The 27,371-nt window shown below is 46.8% G+C and overlaps 1 protein-coding gene across 1 annotated transcript; it reads right to left on the bottom strand.

Moving 5' to 3' along the window:
• Positions 1–1,319: 1,319 nt before the first annotated feature.
• On the bottom strand, positions 1,320–5,607 carry LOC140593542 (uncharacterized). The gene is given in 5 exon segments (XM_072718465.1): positions 1,320–1,343; positions 1,346–1,860; positions 2,763–2,802; positions 3,937–4,083; positions 5,458–5,607. Coding segments are annotated over 5 exon segments (876 nt in total).
• Between the last annotated feature and the right edge of the window lie 21,764 nt (positions 5,608–27,371).

Below are 27,371 nucleotides of genomic sequence, written 5' to 3'. Positions count from 1 at the left end.
CCCGAACTCTTACCGTCTGTTATTACTGAATATGTACTATCTCTCTCTGACTTTCCATGCTTCCCTGCTCAAGCCTGTCTGGTACAGCTGGGTACATCCCCCACTGTCGTCCCGCCCCCTCGGATGCAGCAGGATAGTGACACGATGTATATAGTCTGTGCCCTCCTGGACTCAATCGGCACAAGAGGCTAGTGCCTGGTGGACCGGGAGGGCTACGGACCGGAAGAACACTCATGGGTCCCTATTAAAGATGTCTTGGATCCCTATCTTGTCACTATCTATCATAGAGATCAGCCCCAGAAGTCTAGGTCGTGTCCTAGGGGTTGACCCTGATTCCTATTTCGGCCTCCAGGAGGCGGCCATCAGGGGGAGTGGGGTGGGGTTGGGGGGTTACTGTCACGCCCCCAGCACAGCCGCAAACCAGCCCGTCCGAAATACTGTATCTAGATGAGCCATACTGCGCATTCCTCTAACACAGTCTTCTGTCTTACCTGTTGTCTTAACTCTGCTTGTCTTCACTCTGCTTGTTCCTGCCTCATCTGATGCTGCCCTGCCTGTCCTGACCCTGCCTGCTCCTGCCCTGCCTGCCCATCCTGTCTGGTGTCCCTGTTGCTGGTCTCGTGTCTATTCGTCGGACGGATTCCCCTCGGTAACAAACCCCTCTGGACCTTCCTCTTCGACTATGTTTCTGCCCTTGTGATTCGGATCTGGTTGTTTAGACTCACAAATATAACTGCCTGTCTCCCACACTGAGGTCTCCACATTTCGTTATGTTACAGCCTTATTCCGAAATGGATTCAATTCATTTTATTACCTCAAACTTCTACACACAATACCCCATAATGACAAAGTGAAAAAAATTAGCTTGAAATTTTTGCTAATTTATTTAAAATAAAAAAACAAAAATATAATATATACTTAAGTATTCACAGCCTTTGCTCAATACTTTGTTGAGGCACCTTTGGCAGCAATTACAGCCTCAAGTCTTTTTGTGTATGATGCTACAAGCTTGGCACACCTATTTTTGGGCAGGTTCTCCCATTCTTCTTTGCAGAACCTCTCAAGCTTCATCAGTTTGGTTGGGGAGTGTCGGTACACAGCCATTTTCAGGTCTCTCCAGAGATGTTCAATTGGGTTCAAATCTGGGCCATGACTGGGTCACTCAAGGACATTCACAGAGTCCCAAAGCCACTCCTTTGTTATCTTGGCTGTGTGCTTATGGTCGTTGTCCTGTTGGAAGGTGAACCTTTGCCCCAGTCCGAGGTCCAGAGCGCTCTGGAACAGATTATCATCAAGGATGTCTCTGTACTTTGCCACATTCATCTTTCCCTCAACCCTGATTAGTCTCCCAGATACTGCTGTTGAAAAACATCCCCACAGCATGATGCTGCCACCACCATGCTTCACTGAAGGGATGGTATTGGCCAGGTGATGAGCAGAGAGTTTTATTTGTCATGGTCAGAGAGTCCTTCAGGTGCCTTTTGGCAAACTCCATGTGGGCTGTCATGTGCCTTTTACTGAGGATTGGCTTCTGTCTGGCCACTCTACCATACAAGCCTAATTGGTGGCATGCTGCAGAAATGGCTGTCCTTCTGGAAGGTTCTCCTCTCTCCACAGAGCAACGCTGGAGCTCTGTCAGAGTGACCATCGGGTTCTTGGTCACCTGCCTGACTAAGGCCCTTCTACCCCGATCGCTCAGATTGGCCAGGCAGCCAGCTCTAGGAAGAGTCCTGGTGGTTCCAAACTTCTTCCATTTATGGATGATGGAGGCCACTGTGCTCATTGGGACCTTCAATGCCGCAGAAATGTTTCTGTAACCTTCTGTCAGGGCTCGGCAAGGAAGCAGCAGAGCAAGCCGTGCTTACGGGTAATCAGGGGTTTATTTGAGAAAGCGACAGACAAGCAGGGACATCCAACGTGACAATACATCAGGAGCGGACGGAACGGATCATGACAGAACCCCCCCCCAAAGGCGCGCACACCGGGCGCGCCTGGGAGGAGGCGACGGACGAGACCGGGGAACAGGACCTAGAAGACAAAAGCAAAACGTCAACGAGACACTGGAAACAGGACTGAGGCACAGAACAGGAACAAGGACCAGAAAAACGACATGACCTGACACAAGACAGGGAACGCAGACAGGCAGATCAAGAAAGGAGACAGAGAGGGGACAGAAAATGAAGGAACAAAAGGGCCGGGAGTGAACACGGGAGGCACAGAGGGACGAGAAAAGGCAGGACGAGCAAAGGGACCAGAAGGGAACGGAGGAGGCACAGAGGGACGAGGAACCGAGACAGGAGGAACAAAGGGACGAGGAGACGGAACAAAGGGAGGAGAAAGAATAGGGCGAGCTCGAGGGAACCCAGGCGGGCGAGGGAAGGCAGCCGCAGGGGCCACAGGTGGAAGGGAGACCGGAGCAGGAAGGGACCACACAGGGGAGACGGAGACAGACGTAGGGACCGACAAAGGACACAAGGAGGGAGCAGGAGGGAACACTGGCGCAGGAGGAGGCGTAGCCGGAGCCAGGGTAGTCGCCCTCCGACGCCCAGCCGAAGTGGGAGGGCCCGGAGGCGGCCGACGAGGCGCCGACGGAGGGACCACAGGAGGGCGACGAGGCACCGGAGGGGGATCCGGAGGCGACAGCCGAGCCGGAGCCGTAGGACCCGCAGGCAGCCACCGAACCACGGCAAGGGGGCGCACGGGCGAGCCAGGAGTCAGGGTAGGCGGGACCAGGGACCGACGTCTGTGTCCCCGTCCCTTACGGGAAACAGACAGGCGCGGTCCTGGGGTGTGTCGGCCTTGCTGAGGCAAGGGTGAGGGAGTCAAGAGGGAGGGCAGTGTAGGGCGAGCAGAAGTCAAAGCCTCCGAAGAGGCAACAGGAGGGGCAGTCAGAGCCGCGGGCGTGGCCGCAGGCAGGGCAGCCAAAGCTGCGGGCGTGGCCGCAGGCGGGGCAGCCAGAGCCGCGGGCGTGGCCGCAGACGGGGCAGCCAGAGCCGCGGGCGTGGCCGCAGACGGGGCAGCCAGAGCCGCGGGCGTGGCCGCAGGCGGGGCAGCCAGAGCAGCGGGCGTGGCCGCAGGCGGAGCAGCCGGAGCCACGGGCGTGGCCGCGGGCGGGGCAGCCAGAGCGACGGCCTGAGACGGGGCCGCGGACCTGGCTGTGGCAGCGGGCGGAGCCGCGGGTGCGGCCGGCTGGACCGGCGAGCAGGGCTGGGCCGGCGAGCAGGGCTGGGCCGGCTGGACCGGCGAGCAGGGCTGGGCCGGCTGGACCGGCGAACCGGGCTGGGCCGGCTGGACCGGCGAACCGGGCTTGGGCGTCGGCAGGACAGGCGAGACAGGCACGTCAGGTGCCGGCGGGACAGGCGAGACAGGCACTTCAGGTGCCGGCAGGACAGGCATGACAGGCAGTTCAGGTGCCAGCAGGACAGGCGTGACAGGCAGTTCAGGTGCCAGCAGGACAGGCGGGACAGACGCTTCAGGTGCCGACTGGACAGGTGAAACAGGCACTTCAGGTGCCGGCAGGACAGGCGGAACAAGAGGGAGCGCCTCTGCGGCTACCGTGGACGCCTCAGTCCCTTGGCCAGTAGGGGCCGCCTCGGGGGGCGCCGCAGTCACTCGGCCAATAGGGGACGCCTCGGCGGGCGTCTTGGGCGTTCGGCCAGCAGGAGGCACCTCAACGGGCGCCGCCGTCACGCAGCCAGCAGGGGACGCAGCCATTATGCGGCCGGCATGGGGCGCCTTCGTGGCTACCTCGGGCAAGCAGCCAGCAGAGGGTGTTGCCATAACGCGGCCAGTAGGGGGCGCCGCCATCACACGGCCAGCAGGGGGCGCCTCCGTGGGCACCTCAGGTAAGCAGCCAGCTGCAGGCGGTGCTGCAGGCAGAGCGGCGACGGCAGTCGCGGGCGTGGCTGCAGTGCCGACAGGCGATCCGAGCTGGACCGATGAGACGGGCGAGGCCGGCGAGCGGTCCGCAGGGGCCGCCGTAAGCAGCGCGGCAGCATCAGCAGGGGGAGCTGCGGGCGTGGCTGCTGGTGAGCAGGACAGGACGGGAAGGTCAGGCGAGCAGAGCAGGACCGGCGAGCAGGGCTGGCCGGACAGGACAGGCGAGACGGGCAGGACCGGCGAGCAGGGCTGGCCGGACAGGACAGGCGAGACGGGCAGGACCGGCGAGCAGGGCTGGCCGGACAGGACAGGCGAGACGGGCAGGACCGGCGAGCAGGGCTGGCCGGACAGGACAGGCGAGACGGGCAGGACCGGCGAGCAGGGCTGGCCGGACAGGACAGGCGAGACGGGCAGGTCAGGAGCCGGCAGGACAGGCGAGACGGGCAGGTCAGGAGCCGGCCGGACAGGCGCCGCCATCACGTGGCCAGCAGGGGGCGCCGTCGCGGGCACCTCCATCGTGCGGCCAGCAGGGGGCGCCGTCATCACGCGGCCAGCAGGGGGCGCCGCCATCACGCGGCCAGCAGGGGGCGCCGCAGCGGCCGCCTCGGGCATTGCCCTAGGCAGAGCAGGCAGGACCGGCGGGTCAGGCAGGACAGGCAGGACAGGCGGGTCAGGCCGTGCTGCTGGCTTCGCAGCGGCGGCATCAACAGCAGGCGGTGCCGCGAGCAGACCGGCGGCGGCAGCAGGCAGCGCAGCCGCGGGCAGACCGGCGGCGGCAGCAGGCAGCGCAGCCGCGGGCAGATCGGCGGCGGCAGCAGGCAGCGCAGCCGCGGGCGGATCGGCGGCAGCTGCAGCAGGCGGTGCCGCGGGCAGAGAGGCGGCAGCAGCAGGCGGTGCCGCGGGCAGAACGGCGGCAGCAGCAGCAGGCGGTGCCGCGGGCAGAACGGCGGCAGCAGCAGCAGGCGGTGCCGCGGGCAGAACGGCGGCAGCAGCAGCAGGCGGTGCCGCGGGCAGAACGGCGGCAGCAGCAGCAGGCGGTGCCGCGGGCAGATGCGGAGCAGGCAGGTCCGGAATAGGCGCAAGGATTGGCGCTGGGCGTGCAGGCGCTGCCCCTTTAAGGGCCTTGGGGATCCGGGGAATAGAGTCCCTGACGGCCCTGGCCCCTTTAAGGGCTAGCCGTGTGCCCTGGAAGGGGGAAGTCGCCTGCGATGGCCGGATAGCAGCAGCGAGACAGGCATCAAGCTGCTGCGGTGCCGCGGGCAGAGAGGCGGCAGCTGCAGCAGGCAGCGCAGCCACGGGCAGTGTGGCGTCAGCAGCCGTTGTTGCTGCAGGCGGTGCAGCGGCGATGTCATCCCCGGCAGGGAGTAAGGAGCAGGCCCCCAAGAACAGCGTCGGGGCGGCTGCTTCCCCTTTCCCCTTCCGCTTCTTCTTCTTCTTGTGGCTGGGGCATGACGATTGCGGCGGGGTTGCCTCGGAGAGGGCGAGCGGCTGAAGCCGCTTCTCCGTAACCCTGTCAAAGAGCTGTCGGAGGTTCTCGCGAACCTCCGCCATGACAGGCGCTGCCGTGAGCGGGGTTACCTCCTGGAGGAGGGTCCCGCTTTTACTGGCCAAGTCCAACAATCCGGTGTCCTCCCGGACCTCCGGTTGGTGAAGCCAGTACAACACCTCGCGAAGCAGATCGATGCGCTGGTCATCGACCTGCGGAGGTGCGTTGGGGAGATCCGTCATTCTGTCAGGGCTCGGCAAGGAAGCAGCAGAGCAAGCCGTGCTTACGGGTAATCAGGGGTTTATTTGAGAAAGCGACAGACAAGCAGGGACATCCAACGTGACAATACATCAGGAGCGGACGGAACGGATCATGACACCTTCCTCAGATCTGTGCCTCGATACAGTCCTGTCTCGGAGGTCTACAGACAATTCCTTGGACTTCATGGCTTGGTTTGTGCTCTGAGAATCACAGTCAACTATGATACCTTATGTAGACAAGTGAGTGCCTTTCCAATTTATGTCCAATCATCTGAATTTACCATAGATGGACTCCAATCAAGTTGTAGAAACATCTGAAGGATGATCAGTGGAAACAGGATGCACCGGAGCTCAATTTTGAGTGTCATGGCAAAGGCTGTGAATACTTATATACATGTTATATTTTTGCTTTTTATTTTTTAATAAAATCCTTTTTCACTTTGTCATTATGGGGTTTTGTGTGTAGAATTTTGAGGTAAAAAATGGATTTTGGAATCCATTTTGGAATAAGGCTATAACATAACAAAATGTGGAAAAAGTGAAGTGCTGTGAGTACTTTCCATATGCAACTCCAACTTGGCTAGCGCAAGTTCACAAAGTTTTCATTATTTTCATATTCGTATGGTTTATCCATTACATATTGCCATGTGGTGTCACAGGAGGTGAAGAAGTACACACGGATGTTCAGTGGCCAACTGTGGAACCAACCTACCAAGAGGTGTGCAAAGATAGAGGTTCTATAGAACAGATCAACCAAGAGTGGTTTAATGGGAATAGTGCTGTGTAAATGATTTTCCAGGAAGTGCAAGAAAGATGGAGAACAGATCCAGTGGGAGTTGTGGACTGGGTGTTGTGAAGGCCAAGGTTCGGGTCATACTAGTGGAATAAATGGAATGGCTGATGTTCGAGATCTCCAACTCTTTCAACCTGGAAAATTGTCTCCTGGTATAAGTAATCTTAGTCTGTAAGTGTTTACTTGATAATTAATATAAAGTGTTCTGGATTCTCTCTGTACTTAGCCTTAATCCTATGAAGGGAAACAAGGGTTCTCAATACAGAAGAAGAAGTGTTGAGTGCACAGTGACAATGGAGTTGAACAGATGAACTAAAACACTCACTTGATAAGCTCCAAATGGCTGATCCCCATTACATAAATGAATGTACTTGAGGTGATGCCATGAAAGTAAGAAGAAAACAAATTCCAGAAGAATGTGTTTTGTTTCAAAGTGATCAAAGGCCCTAATCAAAGTCTATAACTGCAGTAGTAAAATCTAATAAATGTGTAAATGAGGGGACTAATCTTCACCTTCATTTTCATATAGAGTAACTTAATTTAAGGATATATGCACCAAGAGGCAAGCAAATTAGGTTTAAATTCCTTTTTCTTCTAATGGTGTTTACAGTCATTAAAAAACTGTTGAAAATGTCATGTTCAGCGATTTACACCTCCGCTGTCCAATCTGCTGTTGCATTCTGACTCCGGGCTTTTCAGATTAAGAAATCAGTACAAATAGCTGAACATGCTGTTTTGATCATGTTTTTCATGTGACGATGAGAGCCCATTTGGGACATTGCTACAGTAATCAAGAACAGGGATACCGGTTCCTTTTGCCTGAATATTGACCACGAAAGGAACGCCATTGAGCACTGAATATTTAACAATAATGAATGAATACAGGATTATGATCTGTGAAGAATAAACACTGAACAGCTAAAACTGGAACAGCGCCTCGTGGAGTTTGTAGGGTGAGTGTTTTTGGATGCTGCCCTCCTCTGATCTTGGTCCCTCATGTGCTCACAGATCCATCGGCTGGTATTTTGGGTATAGTAGTGGGGCTTTTCTGCACCTTCCCTGTAATTTACCTTGAAACAAACCATGAAGACAGCTGTGTCAGAAAAGACAAATCAGGCAAATCTTAACCTTTATTGAGGCCATACATCAGCACGCAGGGAAATATTTTAATATTCTGGTTCATTCAGAATAAAACAAATCTATATGTTCTGGCTGACATCAGGTACATTTCAGATTCGAAAAAGGTATTGCACCAGTTTTTATTCCAAAATGAAATGCCAGTTTGGTTTAAAAATAGATTTATCTTCTTTTGCATATTATCCCAAGTGAACATGATGTATGGGGGTGGTCATTTATTGGCTTATTTTTGAGTTAGGCGACGCATCATTGTGCATCCTCCGTGAATCTAATGGCTTCATAAGGGATAGCTGTCTCCTATTGCTGTGTCCCAAACGGTCAAATTCCATCATTGGTCCTGGGGAAAATCTTGAGAACCAAATGACAAAAAGGGCCATATGGAGAGACTGATGACTTGGAAAACTTTGCTTGCAGATAATATTGATATGGTGGTATTCCGCGGAGGTTTTGCCTTCGCCTCATGTCCTGTGTTCCCTGGGTTAAGTTCTGGGCTCACCTAGGCGGATGGATGGATGGATGGATGGAGACTAGTTTGGCGATTAGTACTTGGCTAACTTGATATTCTCCGTGGCCAGAAGTGGGCTATTAACTAACATGATGTTCCTTTGTAGCGCAGGGTTAATATTAATCTTTCCTATAAAATATGTTCCCATTGAATAAAATGGTGTGGGCAGAAGCTAATGGCTATTAATAAGAGGTTACTGTTGCTGGGTCCTTTTCTCTATTATTATTCAGAGTCCGGCAGATGCCTCCACTTTTCTCTTAATTTTACTGGAGTCAACACTGTCAGAGACACGCAACACTTGGCTTCTGCATAATGAATGCAAATTAGACCTAGATCTGCAGGTTGTTTAAACTGTTTTCCATTCACCCACAGTGGAAAGTGCTAACTAAAGCTACCCAAAGGTCCGTGTTAAAAGGGCCCTGATGACCCCGGGTTCTGTGTTTGAAGGGTCCGTTTGGGTCACACTGGCAGCTGTTTCATCCCCAACAGTGTCACACACCTGTTCCCTGGGCAAACAACACATGGACTCTGCTCTCCAAGTGTCCGAGCTCATTGGCATTCTCAGCCTACGCTGGGGACATCGGCTGCCACAGCGATAATGAGGCATGCCCCTCCTCTGGGCTTACAGCTCATATCTACTCAAACAAGGGCCCCATAGCCGATCCCAGATCTCACAAAGGGCCACATAGCCGATCGCAGATCTCACAAAGGGCCCCATAGCCGATCCCAGGTCTCACAAAGGGCCCCATAGCCGATCTCAGATCTCACAAAGGGCCCCATAGCCGATCCCAGGTCTCACAAAGGGCCGCATAGCCGATCCCAGATCTCACAAAGGGCCCCATAGCCGATCCCAGGTCTCACAACGGGCCCCATAGCCGATCCCAGGTCTCACAAAGGGCCGCATAGCCGATCCCAGATCTCACAAAGGGCCCCATAGCCGATCCCAGATCTCACAAAGGGCCGAATAGCCAATCCCTGATCTCACAAAGGGCCCCATAGCCGATCCAAGATCTCACAAAGGGCCGCATAGCCAATCCCTGATCTCACAAAGGGCCCCATAGCCGATCCCAGATTTCACAAAGGGCCCCATAGCCGATCCCAGATCTCACAAAGGGCCCCATAGCCGATCCCAGATTTCACAAAGGGCCGCATAGCTGATCCCAGATCTCCATCCTCACCTGCAAACTACATCATGTCCCTCTCCAGAATCTCCTACTGGTTTTTTTTGAAGCACAAAAGCTAAATAGATTCCCACACCAGAGAATCACGCAATGATTCCAAAATGTCAATCTATATATTTCCAGCATAAAAACTCCCGTTTGAAGCATCTAACAAGAGAATGTAATGAAGGGATTGGTCAGGTGAGAGAAGGGTTGCATGAAAGCAAGGGCATTAATTTGATTTGAACATTGGTGGGGTTGAGGTCTCTACCCATTTAAGGGGGTCCTGGGGGTTGTATTGGCTGGTTTTTATTATTGGGGGGGTTACTAACCCCCACCACCCCAATAATTTACACCCATGCGTGAAGGACTAAAGCATGGAGGTTAAATATCAGTGCTCCCTTCTCTGGCTATATTAAATTTTCACTTGGCTTTTACGTGTGGGGCTTCTGAAGTGGGCTTTTGTGGTAAGTGATGTTTGTAAAACCAAAAATGACTTAATTGTGACATAATTACAAACTGCTCCTCGGAGAAAGCAGCCAGCTAACAGCGAATGGCAAGTGCTAACTGCTACGATACTGCCTGTATGCTACTTGAGGGCTGCTCTGAATATAGACTCAGCATGCTAACTGTTTTGTTATTCCTGAATGAATTCACAAGCTTTTAAGGAAAGAGAGGGTCATAGTACAGTATGTTAGCTCTTACCATCTGCATGTATGGGTTCACGAGCTGCTGTGAATACACTGGGTCATAGCATGTTAAGTGCTACAACACTGTAAGGATTGACTAACCAAGATGAATGCACAGGTTTACGCCATTCAAACAGAAATCATTTTCCCTAGTTTATACTGTATGTTAAATCAGTGTACTAATTGATACAAAGTGTTACAGAATTCTTTACAGCATTGTCACTAAGAAATATACAGCATAGAACTGTTTTCTTCTGAAAGATTAAGCGTGACTACATTATTCTATTATTATTTTTTGTTCACTAACCATGTTATATGTGGATAAACCACTAGAATTGTTCTTTATCCAGATATACAGAATAGAACATTGTTAAAGATAAACTGTTAACATAGACCTCTAATCATCATGTACTGCAGCTTTCTGACCGCATGCCTAGACGGAGTTGGTTATATTTTGATTCACTGAATCCGAAAGCACTACTAGCACGCAGGTTCAGGAGGGTGAAGACAATGACAGGGCCTCACCCTTGGGCAGATAAGAACATCCAAGGTAACTCAGGAGGCCGAACATGTCCCCATACAGATCACAGTAACAGCGAGGTTCTTCCACTGAGGTCTCTAAATTAGTCATTTAAGTGCATGGCTCAAATTAAATTAGGCTGAAAAGGCCCTGCGGATTCTTTACCCTGCTTCTTGGTGCCATCTAGTGGTGCCTTTGGGATTTGTTTATGGTTTATTAAGCATTTCAAATACGGTAATTTTCCATCAGTTTCAGATATAAAAAAATGCAGAGCTTTACTGAGAAGGAAAGGAACGTATCGTAAATAATCGTTTCAGTTATTCCACAAATACACAGCAGAAGGATCATTACGAGATTCTGTTACATCCTCACTGGACAGTCTGACGCTACATTATACCGGTAGCATCACGCTGTTGTATCATTACACCCCACATTCACATTGTGACACCATATATAGCCGGTAAACGTTCAGCCCTTGTTCACAGTGTAAACTGCATTACAAACAACAAATATTGGTATTTAACTTATGTTCTTCACAGTGAAGTATTTTATTAGGCACTGAGTTTGGCTGACACACACACACACATATCAGTGGTCAAAATCCTAAAATACTGTAGCTTTCTTGACTAGTATACAAACACATCAACTTTCTCTTTGGTGAAAAACCCAGTCATACAAAGATAATAGCCCATATATTAATCCATAGTGACTTTCCCGTAATCTTTCTTTAAGTGGTACACCTCATCAAAGAGAACATGGCCTTGAAATAATCTAGCAACTAAACACCGACATAAAACGCTAAGCAAAAGCCACTAGAGGCAAATAAAAGACACATAAAACACTAGTCTGCCTAAAAACAAAAACTCGTCATCGTCCGCAAGTTGCAGACTCGAAGGTGCTGCATTCTTTTGAATAACCAAGCGTGTTTAACACTAAAGAGCATCTATATGAAGAATGGGAGAAGAAAGCAACAACCCCCCCCACAATGCACATTGGACGCTAGCCCACTTTCTGTTAGCTATACACAGAACGAGAAACATGGTAATGAAACTGGGTGCCAGATAGCCCAGAAACTTTGTTTGGCTCTGAAAGCTCCCACCACTGTTTGGCACAAACAAAAATCCCGGCTCCTTTATGAGAGTCATAATCGCAAACATCTGTGGGCAATCAGAACCTGACAATGAAACGCAAAGCCCTGAGCCAGCAGCGTAGTAACGTTAAATTAACGGTGGGGGCAGCCACATCTTCATTTATTTATAATTGTTTTGAAAAAAGAGAACAATTGTGTCAAATTAAGCTTTCATGAAAGATTTGGGGGTGGGGGTGTGTTTAAACGACCATTACAGAACTAAGCACACCTGCTACTCCCTAGTTTATTATGTGCTAATGGGGGATTGAAAACTTCATCTGGAATATTACGTATTTCATCCATATCTGCAATGTTGTACACTTGGAGTAGAATTACATGACAACACAGTCAGTGAGTGGAAGCTTTTTAGCTTTTTGCATTTGTTCACGCATGTATAGCGCCTTATCAAACAGTAATTTCCCCGGAGGGGTGGCAGTGTTGGTGTGGCAGTGATTCCCACAAAAAAAAATGGAAATTGATTTCTGCAGATCAGTAGGTTTGTGTACAGAAAGCTATTTTCCATTAAGCAAGTGATTTTTTTTTCCAGTTTTCTGCCATACGAGATTGAGACCAAATGAGGCAGGACACATTTGTGTCATATCACATTCAGGTACTGAGATCAATGGTAAAATTATATAGTGGAGACATAGTACAAAGCAACAGACATAGGATTAGCTTATTATATTTGTTTATTTTGCAGGCACTTCTGTTTAAAGCAGCATACAAGTGAAGCAATGCTTTACAAGTATAGGGCTGTCAAGGAATCAACTGGGCGTGCGTGTAGCTAGGCTGAGCTTCCAATGAACGCTCAGTAGTAAGTAGTAATCTCAAGTAGTAGAACTTGAGCAAGAGCTATGCAGAGTTTTTCAAATATACAGTATGAAGATCCAATGGCAGTGTTTGATCAAAAAACGAAGCACAACACTTAGAACATTCAAGGGATATAGGAGACTAGGAAGGCAAGATAGAGTGTCAAAGGATAGAGGTGTCCCCAGAACAGATGGCTCTTGAGGTGTTTCATGAATGCAGAGTGTGAATCTGATGAGCAAATGTGGTTTGGCAGCTCATTCATTCCATTATCAAGAAACCATAGATGATTAATGTCTTGAGTAAGGCTTCTCATGTGAGGGAAGGATCATCAAGCCCCATTCGCTAGCTGATCAAAGACCAAAGAGGATGAGGTGGGACGCAGGTCTTGAGGAGCATGTTGATGGAGATAGGTACCATCCCATTAATGACCTTCTATTAATGGAAATTCAGCAACAAGGACATGAAATTGATGTGAGCTCCTACATGGAGCCAAGGACGTGTGACAAAGAGCATTTTGGCTGAATCCCACACATGCCGTGGAATTTTGAATCATCTGCAGAGGTTTGACAGCACAAGCTGGTAGCCTTGTCAGTAAGGAATTGCAGTAGTCTACTTGTGAGATAACAAGTGCATGGACTAGAAGCTAAGCTGCATAGTCTGACAAATAAGGCCTAATCTTCTTGATGTTAAACACAGTGAATCTATTTGACTGGGAGATGTCTATGTAGACTAAGAGCTGCTATGCAGTCAGCAAGGGATAGCTGGTCATCTGTCATTACCCCTAGGTTCCTGGCAGACCTTGATGGACACAATGTCAGTGATCCAGCCTGTACAGCAATGTCATGGTGGATGGTTAGGATGCCAGACAGGAAACTTGGTCTTAGAGAAATTCAGCTGGAGGTGATGATCCCTCATTCAGGCTGCGATGTCAGCAAAGCATACAGAGATCCAAGCAGAGGCTGTGCTGTCGTCAGCATAATAGCTCAGAACACAATAAACAAAATGAAAAATCAAAAACTAGAAAAATCCTTTTTCTTAATTTTTGTTTTTATCTTTGCAGATTTGTTGCAGTCATTACTTTGTATTCGTTTCATGGAGAAGGTGATCACATGATGAGGTGAACGGGCATTGAAATTGCTCTCTACGTGCTAAATAGTGCACCATATAGTGACTCTGCTGATTTGTATTGTTGTAAGAATCCGACTCACTATTGTAGTGCACTATATTATACCCACAATGTACTGCAAGTTGTAGTGGACACACAATGTACTAGCATTCTCCGTATATATACCACAATGCAATGCAAAGGTAACATCAGTTATCAGCTCACTAAAACAAACAACATGGTGCAGGAGGGCAACTCTGTATACATTTTTTTACAAAAAGTAGCATATTGTTTCTAAAGAAAATATATATCTAAAAAAAAAATCCATTATTTACAAAGTGTGAAAAAACGCAGTTCATCAGAAACTGCCTTTTAAAACAGAACTAAAACAACACAAAGTGACACCATTAGCACCACGAATAGAAACCTGTCTTTACTTAGCCATCAGTGAACATAAGAACATAAGAACATAAGAAATTTACAAACGAGAGGAGGCCATTCAGCCCATCAAGCTCGTTTGGGGAGAACTTAGCTAATAGCTCAGTGTTGTTAAAATCTTATCTAGCTCTGATTTAAAGGAACCCATGGTTTTAGCTTCCACTACACTAGCAGGAAGACTATTCTATACTCTAACTACACGCTGTGTAAAGAAGTGCTTCCTCAAATTTGTTTTAAAATGTTCTCCCGCTAATTTCCACTTATGGCCACGAGTTCTAGTATTTAGACTAATATTGAAATAGTCATTTGGCTGAACAGCATCCAGACCCGTTAGAATCTTATAGACCTGAATCATATCCCCCCTTAGTCTCCTTTGCTCAAGGCTGAACAGATTCAGTTCTGCTAACCTCTCCTCGTAAGACATTCCTCTAAGACCAGGAATCATTCTCGTAGCTCTTCGTTGCACCTTTTCTAAGGCAGCAATGTCCTTCTTGAGGTATGGTGACCAAACCTGCACACAGTATTCTAGGTGGGGTCTTACCAAGGAATTATATAAGTGTAACATCACCTCCCTTGACTTAAACTCCACACATCTAGAGATATAACCCAACATTCTGTTCGCCTTTTTTATTGCTTCCCCACATTGGCGAGAGTGGGACATGGAAGCATCAACATACATACCGAGATCTTTCTCGTAATCAGCTACCTTTATTTCAGTGGAACCCATAAAATATCTGTACTTTATATTTCTGCTCCCTGCATGGATTACCTTACATTTATCTGTGTTAAATTTCATCTGCCAAGTATCAGCCCATTCGCTAATTAAATCCAGGTCCCGTTGAAGCCTCTCTGCTGCTAGATTAGTATCTGCTACCCAGCCCACCTTGGTGTCGTCTGCAAATATAACCAGTTTACTGTATGTATTCGTGTCAATATCATTAATGTAAATTAGGAACAATAGTGGTCCTAAAATTGAACCCTGCGGTACCCCACTATAAACGGAGGCCCACTGTGACATAGTGCCTCTAACAACTACTCATGCTTTAAATGGACTTATGTGGATTGTTATCAGCAGAGAAAAGATATCAGCATCAACAACATGCGAACTAATATCATTTTATATTCACAGTTAACTATGGTTTTAGTTACCTAACTATATATCCATCAGCTTCAAATTGTTAAGATTATGGATAAGCACTAATCTGAGCAAGTGACCATCATGAAAACAAATGCTTTGACAGAGGAGGATGGGCGTATTCCATCTCAAGTAAAATGTCACAATCGTCAAAAAGTGGATATAGGCGATTTTCATTGGACAGTGACAATATAGTGGTGCTAGAGATGTCTGCAAAGACTGAAGTAAATGAAAGAGGGAGCAGCAGAAGAAAAGGAATCAGTAGTTACTGGTGTGGAGGACTGAGAGCCGAGGCCTGAAGTGTACCTGGCAGATATGGAGAAACGGTCTGGGTTCAGTGGAAATGCGCGCAGAGGAGAACCAGGATTATGGCGTAGACTCTGGGAGGAGACATTGGAGAACGTCCACAACCAGCCGGCAAGGCCACTGGAGCAGTGGAGAGCAGAGCTGGTAGCCGGAGCAGGAATGATGTCAGGTACAAGCCACAGAACCTTAAGTGCCGCTAATGCTGGATCTATGACATGTTTACCGGTGGGGTGCTAAGTTCACCTTCAAGCTATTGTTGTAAAATTCAACTTTGCAGTGAAGGAAATGTATTCTTACAGGACTAAGCATATAATAAAAAAAGCAAAACAAAAATGTGGGTGTCCCTTTGTTGGTTTATTACGGCCGTTTGCACCACGGGAACCTGCAGAAGGCGGTCATTTGCATTTCAGGTGCATTCTGGGTAGCTGTTGTTTTGCTGCCACCCAGATGGAGCTCATCTTGCTAGAAGAGGCCCGATCCAACATCCCTGGAGCCACAGGAAAGACCAGCTTTATCTCCATCTGTGGAGGCACGCTTCGCCGGGCACCTCCGCCTGTGTTTACCAAGCTGGTTGCACGCACTTCTTCAAAAGGACCTGTGAACTCCCCTTCAAAGGCTGCGGCAGAGATAACTGGCACTTGTCTCCCTGCGTTTGGATCTGAGGGGTAAATCTGATAGAGGACCGAGGGAACCGTAGTTGTGCGCCATCGTGAACACACAGCGAGTTCATCAGATACACGGGATGAGCACATTCAGCACTCGACCCGGCACTGGGCCCGCCATGCGGGACGCGTGCAAGTGCCCCGGGGGATTCGGTGACGTCGCACAAATCCACATCTGTATTTCCTGAAAAGCAGATGACCATTTCACTTGTGGAACAATTGGACATAGAACTCAACTGTGATCCAGTGATCGATAATAAAAAATGTAAGATATTTGCAATATTGTCTGGGAGACAACTTGCATATTCGTGGATATCAGGATTTCCTTAGACCCCCCTGTCCGGCTGGCTTTTTATAAGCCATGGCACAAGAAATGGAAAATAATCTGATGTTGACACAGTCTGCAAACAAAATAACCAAGCCATTTTCTTGTTTTTCAAAGTTGTGGTGCCCAGTACACACCACAGGAACAGCAACAAGTCTCTGACTTCTCAAAGATTCCCAACAAGGCCATCATGTACCGTATTGGTGACCCCAAATTCTAATGATTGAAGGAAGCCTTTAAAAACTCACGTTCTCATCCTTGTTCTGCGATAAATGGACATTCAGCAGTAAATGTTTAATCCAACCACACTGATTCCAAGGATTCCAACATATATGTGAATCATTTATTAGGATCTAAGCTCAGAAGGTGGAGCTCTCACCAAAATTAACTATGCATTGGAACAGCGGTTCCATCCTTTGGGCAGCAGAGGGCGACCTTAGATAAATGACATATCGGAAGGCCCTTTTTGGCTGCCGCTGACCTGTAATTTCAGTGAGTGCTGTAGCTCAGACAGAACAGAGGGCAGCCGTCTCGCTGACAGCCTTGTCGACCTGCTGAAAAGCTCAGGCAGCAGGCCACCCCATAAACTCCACAAGTTGTCGGTGTCTCAAGTCAGATAAATGCTTGTCCCATCCCTTATCTCCCCTCCATATCACTATTACAGGGCTTGAATATTTTCTGTGCACGGAACTAAGGGATTTGGCTGGAGAAAACAGAACGTTAGACATGATAGAACACGTCTTTGGATAATGGTTTATTCCCTCCCGCGTCCTCACATTGGAGAGCTTCTTCTGTACCAGTGCCATTACTTATCAGGTAGCCATTGTTCATTGTCAGAAAACACAAGAAAGGCACATCCTTGCCAGTTAGAATTTCCACAGTGTCTTTCCACAGGTTTTGATCATTCCAAAGTTCCGCAAAGAGCGGGACGCAAATTAAAGAGCAAAGAGGAAAGCTGAACCAATGGCTAAAATGAGAAGAAAATCATCTGACAAATTCCTCGAACAATGGTGGAAATCCAGGGCATTTCTCTGGGATCACACTGATTAGCACCGATCCTGTTACCCGCTGTAATCACGGTTTTGTTAGCTGTGAATACTCTCTGCATTCCTGATTTGTCTTAAGCGCCGAGGGTGTGACTTAAGAAAACACTGTGGCAGGTCCAGTGAGGAGATGTCACGCTTTTTTCCACGCTATGTGGAGCACAGAGGTAAATACATTTATGTTGGCACATCTATAAAGGACCTGGCGAAGGCAGTGCCAGTCTCTGAAACTTTCATCACACACACACAAGCTTCCAGTCAAAAACACACACACACACAAACACATCTTGCACACCTCTGCATAGATTCAGACAGACACACGTATATTCACACACCAATGTGCAAAAGCACACTTATGCACAGAATGACGTTTTCATGTATGTAACAGCAAACAAAATACACACACAGACACTTACAAATGATAACACTTGCATCTGTCATCATTATCACCTGTTGTTGTTCTCTGAATATCCGTCATTCCCCGACTGTGTTGGTTGATGTCCTGTCATGGATTTGACCACCCTTAAAAACTACAGTTTCACAACAGACAATCAATAATAATCACCAATCTGAAGCTGATCTGTTAATTTAAATTACATCAAGGTTTGTAGCATGTGATTTAATTGCATTGCTTTGTTACATAGCACAAAGTTGTGGGAGACACTGCATTGCTTTCTGCACTGCAGAATGAAAATTGGAAATGCTTTACATTAACTGCACCCTCATAATGCCTTTATAATGCATTCTTAGAACATTCAGTGCACCTTCATAATACATTCATCAGCAGCATATAAGTATTCTTTAAGATCCTAACAGCTTTATTATACAATAATACCAAGCATTATGTGATAATAACAAACATTATAATTGTACAATCGTATAATGTTTGCTATTAATCTATATTAAAATCGTTAAAGTATGTTGCTATGTTAGGGTATACTTACATGCTGCTTATGAATGTTCTATGAATGCATTACGAAGGTGCAGTTAATGTAAAGCCTTACCAGACAATCTCTGAGAAATCTCTGTGAAATAAGAATACTGTGTGTTGAATGGTTTTGGTGTCACAATACAGGATCAAGCAGCAGTCATAATCAGGAGCGAATATCCCAGAATTTTTTCTAATGTTTTGGAGGGCAGTGAATGTCGCTGAATGTCTTTTGGAGAAGTTGTCCTGAGCCGCTCATCACACGAGCCGCCTGCAGAGGCTCCGTGCCCGTCAAACCGTGCAGGTGCTCTTTTACCAAATCAATTCTCACACTTCTCTGCTAACAGCGGCAGCTTCCGCGTGGGGCTGCCAGGCGCTGCGGCTTCCCTGCGTTTCCTCATTCCAGCACCACACATCACTTTGTGCTCCAGCACAAAATGGGAGATTATTTGCCCGGCCGAAAGCCCTAAATGTCAGATTGCGGCATGACAATGGGGGCATGATACTGATAGCAGCAGCGTGAACATGATCAACATGCTCGTCGGAGATGAAAAATGCATCAGGATAGCCTCAGTTATGGCCTTGCAGGCTTGGAAGGAATTTCCCTACTTCTTAAATATTGCACTATATCATGCATCTGCTGTTCTGTAGTGCCGTTAGAATGTGACGCACTATCGTAACACACCATAAAATTGCAGTGTGACCACCTAATCCATGTCAGGGAAGACACTTTGAGCTACTTACCGTTTTACAAACTACTTTAAAACAGAAAGGTTCCTGTGCTTGGGCTAAATAGTTCAGTTGGTCTGTTTCCTTGACTGAAAGGCTCATCCAGCTGTGTCACATTAACATTAGTGGTACACGCACGATTATAGGAGACTGACCAATCAGTGTGCCACATGAACATGGCGCTTAAATGAAATCCAGGTCCTTTTAATTGAAATGGTAGTTTACAAATGATGTCCTAGCACAAAGTGTCCTTTCTGATACCGATTAGCTGGTACACGTATAATATACCCACAATGCACAGCAACCTGACCAGCCAAGTTCTCCCCTCCGTAACACAAAGAACCCTAAAAGCAAATTAAGCTCCATTTCTTTCTTTTAAAGCCACGGAGCCAATAAAATAAGTCAGCTGGTAAGAGAAGCAGCCAGCCACCTGACGGCTGACAGCCGCATAGACAGAGCTTTAGTCTCTCAGCCCTCGGAGCGGGACGCGTCTCTCTGAGACCATCTCAGCCCGCAGGAATGCGAGGATCTGTCCGTCGCTAAACCACCACCAAATACCGCTTTTCCCTCCTTTCATTCCCTTGCCCTGCGTGGTCTCTTTGAAGTGAGCAGCGCGAGCAGCTCTGACTACAGCAAATGACCTGCAGACTGAAGCATTTTTGACATGAGTCCCGAGCGCCGGGGCCGTCCGCCGCCGCTGTCCGACGCGCTGGCAGCATTTCATCTGGCGGGAGGCAGCCGCTGCCACCGCTGACAGAGTGACAGGCCCCTGGATGTGGCTGCAGGACGGCGCCACCAAGAGGTAATGGCGCTGCGATCGTGAAATACACATTCAGGGACAGATGAGGACATGTGCGGGAGATGGGAATGGAGACAGGAGCCCTGCAGGACACACAGCGATACAGGGAGAGACAGAAGTGGTGAGGGCAAGGCTGGGACGATGGGAATCAGAGCGAGACAGAGAGAGATCCACGAGGCGGAGAGAAACAGAGACGGGGCACTCGGGGACAGACGGACGTGTCAAAGTGGCTCGTTCATTAAAGCTAAGAGCAATTTAACAAGGTCTCGAATCACGCCGACTGTCCAACAAGCGTGCATTGTTCACATCAGTCCTGCATCAACCTGTTGCTTGCACTGTATCAGGTAAAGGATGAATCATAGTGACACATTATCCCAAAAGGCCCTTTCGGGGTCAGGATTTTCAGTGGAGTCCCAGATCTCCACAGAAGTTCATTGTCATGGCAACATCTCCATGGCAGACAGGGACGGCAGGGAATGATTGGACTTTGGTGTCCTGGCAGTTACGGTGTAAGCAGAGAGCCCTTCCGTTCCTGGAAACCACTCTCTCAGCAAATGTACTCTGTCGCTTTTAGCATTTAGCTCTCCTTCCTTTTCACTTAATCATATAATAGGAATAATGACAGCCAACTCAAGTGAAAGGAACCTCTCAGTAAGGCCACATTCATGCAGACTGGAACATCCCCAGACCTATGTCTGAAAAACTGGCTTTGTCTGGTGATCGACAGTCAGAAAAATGTTTTTTTTTTGTCTCTGATTTCAATAAGCACAACTTCTATAGATGATTATTAATTGTGATGAATATGAGGAGTCTTCCCTGTGACCCTGCATACGAAAAGTGGAAAATGGATGGGTGGATGGATGGATGGTTATGGAGTCTTCAACACCTAACAGACAAGTAGACAAGGACTTATTTGACTATATATAAAAACAACTGTTTTTGCCCATTTATCAATCTTCCAGCATGCACTCATTTTAAGTTATTGTTTGAGGAAAGTACCATCAATCATATGACCCATATGCCTCTAGCTCTCATCTGCACGTCTAGAATGGTATTGGTCAAACTTCTTTGCATCCCAATGAATTATTATTATAAGCAGCCTATAATGATTGGGTTCTGTTCTAGGTATATCCTTTATTCCTTGGGCCCGAGGTCATTCATCATTGCTTTTGTTGGGCTCTGGTTTAGTTGGGTTCCGAAGACACTGAGCTGGGCTCCAGAATGGTAGGATGGTAGTATGCATGAGATCTCGTAAGGCTGAATCTGCTCTTGGACCTTTGGTACCATTAGCTTCAGTCGAGATTTGTACACTGTACCAAAGTGGGTCAGTATTTATGTCATCGCGTAAAAAGGAACCTGAATGACTGCCGCTTGAGGGCCGCAGAGACATCTGTCTCATCGATCCAGCTCTGTATTTCCTTCAGTGCAACTGTGAGTCATCTTTAATTATAGTTTATACCCATTAAATTCCCTGTTATGTGTTTTAATGAGTCCTTTAGTATTAGCTGCACTGCATAACCTAGTGCTTGCTAACCTTTCAAACACTGCGACTGAATCCTGCTTAGCTAATAATTTTGTCCAGAGCTACTGAGGTTCGTTGTACGTTCATGTGTTTGATCTTTTTTAAGGTGACACTCGACATAAAGACATTGCGTTTGGAAGTAAAGTGAAGTATAAAAGTTGAGGAAGAAAAACTGCAGTCATAAGTTAAACGCTTGTCTAAACCTTATTCTCTATCACTAAGTATATCCTGTAGGTTCTTAACTCTGTACAAAGCTTTAAGAATATGCTATTTTTAACAATTAAGTAATGTAGTGTATGATGTATCTCCACTGTATTTAAAGTATGAGGATTTTAAATAATATCGACAGCAATGCATTGTGGGAGATTTGGGTAGCCTGCAGGCTTGCCAAGACCGTATCACACTCTTACAGCATTTCAGACTTTCTCAGACACTATATAGTAGTCAATGGTAAGTGTGACATGTCATAAAGTAGGTGTTGCAGGTCTATATATAATAAAACAATTATTTGTGCCATCTCATATTTAAAGATCATTGAGCTCAAGCAACCAGCTGAATATGCACAGGTCCATTAATCAGGGGATATGAAGAAAAGCCAGCAATTCAGAACAGAGTAATAACTGATAGGTTTATTGTGTTCCTAAGATTGCCCTCTGCTGGTCAATGTGTGTAACACATTGAGGAAAACGTGGGCCCATCTCCTTGCATACTAAGTATATCCTCCTCACATCTCAGCAAGGCAGGAATTTGGCATGGGCTGTGTATTTCAGCTTCTACTACCTAGATTTCACCTACCAGAACACTAAGATGGACTCCAAGATAGCAGGCCTGTTCATAGCAAAGGAGAGACTTTTTTCAGCTTTTGCTAATTTATTACTGTCACTTCAAAGTGACATTTTCATTTTAAGTAGCTTGGTGGCCACATTGCTGATGCACACATCTAGGATTATCTGGCTGGTTCTCCTCCAGTCCTTACATTCTTCCTGAGTCCCTCTGGGTTTTCTCCCAGAATGGTGGCTTTACTTTGTGTGTGTACAGTATACTCTGTGAGTATATCTGTGCTTGTGAGTGCCTTAGGGCAGTGGAGGTTCTAGACCACTGGGAGGGGGGGGGGGGGGCAGACTGAGGCCAATTTTTCCATTAGGGTGGCCAGATACATTTGACCTTAATGTCCTCCAAGTATTACTAACACTAGATTGCCAGCATTAAGAAGCGAAAGACAATTTTAAAAACTGAAAAGTTATTTAAGCAGTACTTTGGAGTGACATTTTACAGTCTTTTAGCAATATGTACCTCACTCTGATTTCTTGGTTAGACTCTCTTGCTTCCTCAGGCTGGATTATTTTTTTCTGTTTTTAACTTCAGCTTTTCACTACCTGACGCGTCCGCGTTGAGTCCATCGAGGAAATGTGCTTACGTTTGTGTCTTACCTGTTCCCAGTGCACAAAAGTTATCCCACATATGTAAATGTAATCAATAATAATAATAACAGTAGCAAACATAATAATACATTTATTTTTACCCAAGTACAATATGTTTTTAAGGGAGCGGGGGGGGGGGGATGGGGGGTGCCATGGGGGCTCTGGCTCCTGCAAATCCGCCCCTGTCTTAGGGATGACTGGTGTCCTGTCAAAAGTATTTCTCCTCTTTATCCTTCATAGCAGTTCATAATTTCCATATATTAGAATACCATATCTAAATATGAAGCGCAGTGCCTGTAAATCAGAGCTAGATAAGATTTTAACAACTCTGAGCTATTAGTTAAGTTCTCCCCAAGCGAGCTTGATGGGCCGAATGGCCTCCTCTCGTTTGTATAGTTCTTATGTTCTTATGTTCTTATGTAGACAGACACAGCTGGGCTTGGCATGGGGAGTGTGCACCAAAAGGAACTCAGAGAAACAGGGAGTGTGAAGTTAGCAAGAGAGCCAGGGGAGGGAGTGAAGGAGGGATGGAGAGGAACCGAAGAGGCACAAAGAGACGCGCAAGAACGGGCAAGAACAGAGAGGTCCAGGGAGACAGGGAGCCACATTGTACCAAGAGGCACCAACAGGCTCAAACCCCTGCTACTGTACATGAGGAATTAGTGCGGCTCTAACCGGAGCCCTCAGCTTTCATCCTGCATGTTCATCGTCACAGATTAATGCTGCCACCGTAAGCAGCTTATAGGACTTTATCAGCGAATGGTTGACCAAAGACCATCAACGGTCATTTAGCCAACTGCAGCACAGACAGACTCATAGTTCTCTTTTGGTTAGGAAGTCTGAGACAGTATGACATACTAGGAAATGAAACGACCTTTTCGCTGAGTAATGTTAGTAATACCTCTTGAATCAATTCAGTGTATGTTCGCCAAAAAAGGGCCAAAAATGTAGCCCGATAATGCAGTACTGTTACCTTCATTCATGCAAATGACAACACTAATGAACATGCTACAGTTAGCTTTATGCCAGCTGATTTATCATTTTAAGATTTTATTTACTATGATAACATATGTTATAAACCAGTGTTCCTCAAACCAGTCCTCAGGGACCCCTGAATGCTTCACATTTTTGCCCTGTTCCCTGGGAGTTGGGTGGGAGCAAAATATAGACTGTCTGGGGGTCCCGAGAACTGGACTGGGAAACACTATTATAAATCATAGTATGATGACAAATTGCACACCAAACAATAGCAAAAAAACTGTTAAACTGTCGCCCCAGGATGCATCCACATGTGCTACCAGGCCACCTGAGTGGACAGTGGGGGGGCCCTGATCCATGCTCTGCCCCCTGGAAAATGAAGGCCTTTCATGCCTGGATATTTCATGTGCAGTCGCTTCTTTGCTTGACATGTCTGTGGTGGGCTCCTTATTTTGGGAGATTAAGCAGAAGAAAGCCTTCATTTGAACTAGAATGAAGACGCTTAAGGCAGCCACACATCAAGATCATTCGGGGATGGGTGGAGCAAAGCGCACTCTAAAAACCTCTGGAAGGTTCTAAAAAGCCCCCGCTTGTATACCGCCTTCATCCCCTCCGCCATGAGTTGATATGCGTCAGCTGTGGCTTCAGGAGATCAGCGACTGGGCAAACTGGAGGGCGACGAGCTGTAGCATTTATGACTATAGGCTGCAATGATTACAGTCACCCCTTCATATTTGCCAGGGTCAGGCGCGGAAGATCCTGGCAAATGTGAAAATTGCCAAATAATACTTGGGCCCATCATTTGAAATGCAAAATTAATGGTACTGAAAAGTTTATCAGAGACAGTTACTAGGAGAAAGACGAGATTCTACAAAGACAGCTAACACATGAGTGAGCCTGGTCGCCGAGACAAAGATGCACAGTGTGCCAAAGCCAAGACTTTATATGCATTTACTTGAAGAAATATTATCTAGCACTAATATTTATATATGAGACGTATCCAGCGCTTTACGAACATTCGCTTTATGCCACGTCGCCACAAAGGACCTATATTAGTACCTGTTTTGTGCTGCTGGATTTTTGCTTTTACAAATTAAGGAGACAAATTAAAATTGCATCTGGTGTTAGTTTATCAGCTAGCCAATTACAGATATGCAGTGCAATGTGTAACAACATTTCAATCAACAACAGACCGGTGGTCCCATAAGATTATGATCAAGCTGAAAGATCCCCATCGCCTATCAAAGTTGTAGCTGTTGTAGTGCAACACATTACTCATGTGTTTGTGGTGATGCTGGTGTAAACAAACCTACTGCCCTGAGAATTGTACAAAAGTATTGCACACATAATTATGTACAGTACATAATACTTTGTAATGATAATAAGCAACTATGTCACTGGTTAATGTATGCACTATACTGTAGGTACTGTACTATACTTTTTATGATTTAGGCTATAACATACAGCTTAGATTTGTAATAGGTTTACACCTGGGTTTGTGTCTCTAGGTTTGTGTCTCTATGATGTTCCCACAATGGCAAAATCACTTAATGACACATTTCTCAGAACGTATATCTGTTTTTAAGCAATGCAGGACTGTATTTGTTCCAGTAAATGAGACTACATTGTTCATTAATTATTTTTACTTTATACATGCTGTGTATTTATGATATCCTTCTTGCTTTTACTGTGTGTTATTTTAGATTTTATGTGTTATTCGGTATGATTTGGTCGGTTATGTTTTGGATCAGGGAATTTTTTGCTAATGGTAATTGCTTCTTCACTTCACGCAATATTACCTTACAAAAGGTTTCATAGGAACACATTACTTTCAGATAGCAGGGGAAACTTGTATATGTTTTTATGTGATAAAATCATTTTCAGTATTATTAACAGTATATGCTTTTGGATTTTGTGTCTTCTGTGAGTTTCAATGATCTTTTGGCAAGCTCCAGAAATTTACAGTTTAACTGATTGCAGCCAATCAGCGAAAAACCAAAACCGCAAATGTCAGTTTTGCGAATCTGGAGGGGTGACTGTGTACGGTGGGGGGAAGAAAATAGATCTCAGCACCTCCCCTCCTGTGAAAAGGCTAGACTCTGAAAGGGCCGGCAGACACCTAAGACTGAATGTGACCATGTCTTCCGTCAGGGCTCAGCAGGTGGGAGCAGTTGTGTGGCACGTGAAACTCCAGTCTGGCTTTGAAATCGTACAGCCAGCTGTCGGAGTGATCCACCCTCCTTTGATGTTGGGAGGCTGCCCCGAGTTTCCACAGCAAAGCCTTCCAGAACTTTCAGAGCACCAGCATGGCCGTGCAATAATGGCTGTTTTGACATTTTCAATCGCTGTTTACATTGTGAGGAGAACAACAATGAAGGCACCATCACAATCACTGGGAATACTTTAATCTGCCCATTATTCATCTATCTCTTGTAGAAGAGACATATTTCTTCAAAGCCAAAATCTGTTTTACAGAGTCTTGCTTTGGCACCACAGATGATGAATAAATGCAGCCAATTTGTGCTCTAATTTGTCATGCTTGAAATATTGTATTTGATGGAGCAATTCCACTTAAACAGAAATTATTGGAGCTAAATACACACAACAGACCATTTAGCATCCTGCTAAAGGAGGCTGTGCTTTTACATGTATGTTGCACAAATTGAATTACTGTAGCTAACCTGGCTGAATAGCTCAGTTCTTCCTGTGCTTTGACTGGTTTGTTTCCAGGATTGAACAGCTCATCCCATTGTTGCACATTAACATTAGTGACATCTGCATAATTATGGGAGACTGACCAATCAGCACGCAGCAAGAACTCGGTGCTTAAGTTAAATCCAGGTCTTCGTAATTGAAATGGTAGCTTACAAAATCCTGTCCTCCTTGACATGGAATATCCGGTCTCCGTAAATTAGTTTGTAAATTGTGTGTGCAGTCCTGTGTAGCCCCTGTGGGGTCGCACCCATTTCCTACCATTTCATCTAGTATTGTTATAACATTGAGATTTAGTTTTGATAAAGATGAAAGTTGCTTTGGCTTATGCCCTTACTGAAGTGGACCACCAGGCTCGCCCAGCTATTGAAGGGTAGGGGCAGCTCTCTGTCGACGGTACTGAAGAGCGGGGCCTGCCGCTACTTCATCTAGGAGATGCATGTGATAGCATGCGACGATAAGTAACATTAAAGGATCTTGTCATCAGCTCTTGGTCTCCTGCCTGGCTCTGATGGCGGAGGAGAACGAGGCGTCAGAGACTGCTGGAGAAGATGAAGATGCTTGTATCTTTGGCGACGGGTTTTTTCTGAGACGGCACCGACAGGCGCTGATGCGTTCATATTCATGACGTGAGATTCTACGTTCGTTAGTAGAAATGCAAAAATGTTTTGCTTACCTGTGTACCATCTTTACTGAATGTTAATGATAGGGAAGCAGTGTAATTGTCTCAATGTGAAAGGCGTTTGATGCCCTTAGAGTGGCATTAATGAAACACCACAGAAAAAGTGATCCCGTGAGGATACGAGCATGTCGGGTAAATGGAAAGAGTCGACTTGTGTGGCATTTATAAATAAACATAGTAGCGGATCACTGCTTGAACAGAGCTCTGTTTCAGCGGGA

This window comes from Paramormyrops kingsleyae, chromosome 12, assembly GCF_048594095.1.
Source record: "Paramormyrops kingsleyae isolate MSU_618 chromosome 12, PKINGS_0.4, whole genome shotgun sequence".
Taxonomy (NCBI): Eukaryota; Metazoa; Chordata; class Actinopteri; order Osteoglossiformes; family Mormyridae; genus Paramormyrops; species Paramormyrops kingsleyae.
This window is presented reverse-complemented; position numbering and strand designations above follow the sequence as displayed.